Source organism: Alligator mississippiensis, chromosome 4, assembly GCF_030867095.1.
Source record: "Alligator mississippiensis isolate rAllMis1 chromosome 4, rAllMis1, whole genome shotgun sequence".
NCBI lineage: Eukaryota > Metazoa > Chordata > Crocodylia > Alligatoridae > Alligator > Alligator mississippiensis.
The window spans coordinates 188,207,904-188,213,903 of NC_081827.1; the positions used below are offsets into that span (position 1 = coordinate 188,207,904).

At 47.6% G+C, this 6,000-nt stretch overlaps 1 protein-coding gene across 2 annotated transcripts in view; it reads right to left on the reverse strand.

Annotated features, from left to right (window-relative positions):
- C4H21orf58 (chromosome 4 C21orf58 homolog) overlaps positions 1 to 1,538 on the reverse strand; it is a 38,223-nt gene extending 36,685 nt beyond the window's left edge. The window contains exon 1 of one of the 2 annotated variants that reach the window (XM_019492200.2): positions 791 to 1,538. In XM_019492200.2, the coding sequence (XP_019347745.1) occupies positions 791 to 850 (60 nt within the window). In that variant the 5' untranslated portion in view covers positions 851 to 1,538. The remainder of the gene's footprint in view (positions 1 to 790) is intronic. The other variant, XM_019492199.2, reaches the window with a different exon arrangement.
- Between the last annotated feature and the right edge of the window lie 4,462 nt (positions 1,539 to 6,000).

Consider the following 6,000-nt stretch of genomic DNA (forward strand, 5'->3'; position numbering starts at 1 on the left):
GGGAAACTTCTGCCAACTAAAATTTCTAGCATACATATAAGCGTAAGTTAATGCTGCCTCAGGCAGTGAACAGAGGTTGGGTGTTACTGTAGGGTTGCTGAGCAAACAATATGCAGACAGTATTGATTTCTCCAGCCAAAACTCATCTCCTCCAATGGACTTCAAACCCAAACACCCGCCCCAGAGTCCTGCCATAGGAACCCTAGTAAGGACCCCAAATGTGCCTATGCCTCAACTGTGTACTAAGGGGGTTTAAATAAGGCTGAGGTTTGGAGAGGTATCCTGGGCATGGTTAAGCAGAGTTCTGCAGAGGTTTTGCATGGTGCACAGCCCCCAGGCAGTGGGTGCTTAAATAGCATGTAGGATTAACCAAATCCCAGAATATCCTATAAACAGGAAGACAAAGGTTGCTGAAATATATCTGAGCTCCCCACTGCTTCTGGCCTGCTCTTGTGATTGTAATTTTACTAAATGATAATGAGTAACAACTTAAAATAGCATTTCATTATCTGGTCATTATTTCCCTGGGATTGTAATTGCTTTGTCCTTGATTGTATGTGCTTTTCCCCTTATTTTGTTTTAAGGTTCATATAATCTGATATACTTTTGTTCTATGAAAATGACCACAATTATAATACTCTAATGCTGCACTCTGTTCTTTCAAATAGAAGAAAAATCCTGAGTGGATGTAAAACATTTCTTGTACCCATGTTGAAGTAGAATGATTGGCAGTATACTCTAAAGTTTTAGAAGATACAAAAATATGAACATTGCAGACGCATCCCCTTACCTTCTCCAAGAGTTTGAGTTTCAGTCGGGTCATGTGATCTACCATTGTAGGGTCTGTCATTATGGCAACCTTTCAGACTGCACAGATAAACTCTCTTTTAATTTCAGTTCTCTCTCATTTTAACTCCAGGATCTTCACTGCAGACTTCACAAAAAGTATCTTCTGAAGATAGAGACAATAACAAAATATTTTGAAGTCCAAATGAATGTCAAAAACCAACAAAAAAATCCCAAGCACAATGTTTTTTGCTGTTTCTCTCTTAATGCATCCTCTTCTGCTGTGGGTTAGTAAGGATCTCTGCAGTTTTGCTCATCTTGAATGAGAATGTCCCTCTCTTCTTAATTGCTGCTAGCTTTTCACTGGAAGTGTCATTAATCCCAGCTCTGTGTGTCGTGGTCTTCTGACTAGCTCTGAGCCTAGGCCAGGGAGCCCGGTTGCTAAGTTTGCAGGGTATGTCTATAACATAAACAACTTCATCTCCAGGTGTAGGTAGTTATGTGATTTATGTACAGTGAACTCCCAACACATCAAATGGAGACCAGAACTTAACGGTATAAAAGAGTATTTCCGGTTCAGTAATATGAGGCCCATATCAAAAACTAGTAGCACTGGCTCCAGGACTGCACCCACCAAAAGTCTTATAGTACTTTCTGTCTTTAATAGGAATTTTCATCCAAAATGTTCTGCTGGTTGGTGATGAGTTTTTTAATAATGAAGGAGACTGTTACTTATCCTGTATTACAGGTAGTAGTAAGGCATGGCTAGCAGCCTCTGTCTCTCAGTCCAGCAAAGCTGATCTGGTAAGGAGGGGAAAACAACTTGCACCAGTTACATGAACAAAACAGGAATCAGAAGACAAGAGTAGATTTGGGAACCAGACATAGTCATGTTCTTGGTTTGCTCCTGAGGAAGCACAGCTATAGGTTGGTCCTTACTTGAAACTTGTGACAGTCACAACTGAGCCAGCTTGATCAGTTTCTTTTTTTTTCCCAGTAGACTACTCCTGGTTTGCCAGAAGAGGAACATGTCAGGGGTGTTGTTACAGGTACCCCAGAGTGAAAAACTTACAATGGGTAGAAAACATTGTGTTCCTAAATGTTGCTGATAGTTCTTCTACTGCTTATATCTGTGGTGGTCTTTCCAGACAGGGGTCCCAACCCTGGGAGACCTTCACTAAGGTCCTTGGCTTGACTTTCTGGGAACATGCCTACTAGAGAAAGCTAGGCAGAGATGACATCCCATGTGAGAGGCACCTGGTTGTGGAGTCCCTCAAAGGGAGACAGCTCAGCAGCAAAACATCTGGGGACACAAGGACCTTGTCAATGGAGGGAGGATGTCAATGGATACATAGAGATGGAGGGAAGATGCTAGATATCTCAGAAACGCTTAAGTGATACTGTGGGAGGGAGGTGGGGCAGAAAAGTGGCCGCATTGCAGAGAGGATACTGGTTGCCACTGTACTCAGTCTTCCACTGCCCTTACCCCACAACTTGTCCTATCCATCAGTCAAGAACAATGCTGCAGCCCTGCTTTCAAAAGTAGATCAAACCCTAATGACTGAGGAGGGAATACTCAGATCCCCTCAGTTGGATGGCTCACAGACACTGCCCTATCATGAAAAGACAAGTGGGAGAAGCAGCTGGAGGGGCCCTTCAGAGGGAATAGAGAGACACATCTGTTGACTCAAGCCTGTAGCCAAGGAGGCAGGCTGCCTGCCTGAAGCTCCTATCCATGATTTTATGCATAGGTTACCAAGGCTCAGGTGACCTCTTGATCACAAACAAAGCAGCAGGATTTTGTCTGAGGGTTCCTGTTGACTTAGAATCACAGAAAGTTAGGATTGGAAGGGGCCTCAGAAGGTCTACTCCAACCCCCAGTGGATACTATCCTTATGTTTTTGGAGGTGTGCTGAATAAGTGCCATCCATGCAGTATTTTAGTCTTTGCAAGTAGAAAGTCTACTTTAATGTCTGGAATAATGAATGCAAGATGTCAGAAAGCAACTGTTACTCCTCCACATTTCTGTAGAGCAGGGGTGTCCAACCTTTTTGAATATGGGGCTGGATCACGAACTTTTTATCACCCAGTGGGCCGACAAGCCATATTCAAAGACGTCACAGGTATTATATCAGAAAGTGATGTTATGTGACTTTTGACACCAATGAAGTTGCAGGGGTTGACATGGTGCTGCAGGAGCCGCTTGGCTACAACCGGGTTGACCTGGTGCTGGAGAAGCCGCGGGGCCAGGCCAGGGTTAACCAGTTAACCTGGGGCCCGTCCGGCCTGCTGGTGCCATGCCCGGGTTGACATGGTGCTGCAGGACCTGCTTGGGCAGAACTGGGCCAGCACCGGTCAGGAAAAGCAGCATGCAGCTGAAGCCAGCTTCCCATGTGCTGCTGGGGATGGGAGGAGGCTGGCCAGGTCTGCACTGGCCAGCAGAAGTGGTGGCAGAGCCGTGTGCCACTCGGGACTGACCGGTGTAGGCTTGTCCAGGCCCGAGCAGCACACGGCTCTGCCGCTGCTTCTGCTGGCCAGTGCAGACCCAGCCGGGCTCCTCCTGTCCCCAGCAGCACACGAGAAGCGGCCCCGTCGGGGCCTTGCACGAGGGTGGTCGGGTCCGGAGAGCCACAGCGCCTGGGGGGAGACTGGTTGGGGGAGCAGGCGCCTCCTTGCTGTGGGGCAGGGCAGGGCAGGGCAGCGGGGCTGGCTTGAAGTGGGCGGGTGAGGAGGCAAGCGCAGGCTGGCAGTGCCAGCGGCCGTTGCTTGGCCTCCCGCGCTGGGCTGCTCCCCCGGGCCCCGCGGGGGTAAGCAGCTCTCCTCCCCTCACTGCCAGCTGGGGCCTGTGGGCTGGCCCTGCCCGCCACGGCCGTGGCCCCGCCGCCACAGCTCTGTGCTCCGCTGCCGGCGCCGCGGCTCCACGCTCCGCCACAGTGGCTCCGCACTGGCGCTGCCGGTGCTGTGGCTCTGTGCTCTGCGGCGGCGGCAGCATGGCCGCTGCTGCCTTGGGCCAGATAAAATGGCTTGGTGGGCCGCATGGCGGCCTGTGGGCCATGTTGGACAAGCCTGCTGTAGAGCATTCTGGATGGGCTCCTTTATGGACTGTAATTCAAAAAGCCAATGGGATTACCCCCATTTGTAAAATTAAACAAATGGTGAGGTAAGCATAAATCTTGACATGGCTGTGATCTGAAATGAAATTAATTATGGAAAGTGAAAAAAGAGCCTAGGAAGAAATGATGTGCCAAGGCTGGGCAACAGGGCTAGTGCCAGAGCTGAGAAAAGACCTAAGGTCTTACAAATGTCAGAACTGGTTCCTGGCCATTACAGCTGCTTGGAGTCATTTTGATAGCTAAAACTATCAAAATAGTGATAAAAATGCAAAATCTGTCTGCACACGTCACGTGTATTTGTTGAAAAGTTGCTGTAGCTATGGAGGGACAGGAGAGAAGTGTGATTTGTGAGGTGAGGTAACATACAGGTTTCCTTCACTTTATACAGGTTCTGTATGTGTGAATACACTTCTATGCAATAACCCTTTTTATACCAAAAATTCATTGTATGTGAAGTAAATTCACTCTTATGTGATCGGTGTGGTGGAAGCCCGCAGTCAGCTGCTTTGTGTGGTGCATTGTGGGAGTGACACACCAAAATATAGTCTCCTGTGCTCATTCCTCATTGTCTGAGACATGTTTCTGTAGGTGCCATCCCCATTATGATAGTGCCCTGTGCTTGTATGTACAGGCAGTCCTCAGACGTATGACACAATTGGCTCCTGAAAATCACGTCTTAAGTCGAAACATTGTAACTCGGAACCGATTTTCCCATAGGAAACAATGTTATAAATGCAGGATTGGTTCTTGAACCAAGGCCTGATACCCTATTTTCACAAAAAATAACCCAGAATTTTGTACTCAATTAATTATCGATGCGTAAGATTGCTACATTAATGTAATTATATTGTAAATAGCAATCATATAGATTTGGAAGGACTTCTTTGAGGAGATTTTGCTGGACGTTTTGAAGGGTTCTTGGCTGGAGTCTTCGCAGCAGTCTTGGCTGCAGGTTTTTCTGGAGTCTTGTCTGCTTTCTTAAAGAAAGTGTCCAAGGAAGTTTGGACAGATGTTCTCCAGGGAGATGGGTGACACAGTGAACTTGTTTGCTGGCATGGCTTGGCATCAGATCAAGTGTTATAAAGTCAAAACCGATGTCATAAAGTTGAAACAGGGTGTCAATTTATAAACGTTGTAAGTGCGAAATGCTGTAACTCGAAATGTTGTAAGTCGAGGACTGCCTGTACTGTCTGCTGTTGGTAAGTACCAAAATTGTCTCGTAAAAGTGGTAGAAGTGGGTCTGGGGGTCAGTATAGTTGAGGTCTTGGAAGGTATCCTTATTTGTTACTTTGTAAAGTGGGTTCCCTTTATGCGAATTTGAGTTATGCGCCACTTTCCAGGAACACATGTACAGCATAAAGCGAGGGAAACCTGCATTTTTATTGGACCAACCTACGTTGTCAGGCAGAGTAGGGACTGAATCAGAGATGGATAAGCTTTTCCAGAGCCTGAGCTTACTTTGTCAGAAGAGATGAAGGCAGAGTAGCACCATAGGATGAAATTACATATTACACTTAGACCATATTAAGGACATTTAAAGTGTGAGCATCAGCATGTTAAAACTGGTTAACGCCTGCTAAGTGCCTTGTGTGCCAAGTCACACCTTCAGGCGAGGGTCAGTGGTGGGCGGTGCCACCCAGCTCATGTCGGGGTAACTCTTTTGCTTGAGCTGAAATGAGCCATTCCAGTCCTCCAGCATCCCAGGATGCACCACTCCCAGTGCCCCTCTCCCCCAGTCTTGATACTTAGCCACAACCTAGCTCCCCAGCGCTCTAGGGGCAAGAAAAGCCAGTAGCCCTTGCCACGAGACAGCGCTGCTTAGCACACTCAGGGTAGGGCTATGGGCACTGTGGCAGGGGCAGATGCTGTCCTGGGGCAGCCCCCTCGGGAGCTCTGGGGCAGGAACAGGGCCTCTACACAGGAGACAAGGTTCTCATCCAATGCACCAAATGCCCTGATGGAAAATACGTAGGAGACACCTAACGACAACTGCGCACCACAATGAACGCACACCAGAAATCTATCAAAGACAGAAATACCCAGTTACCTGTGGGGGCACATTTCTCACAAGAAAACCACTCTCTCTCCAATCTCTCAGTCC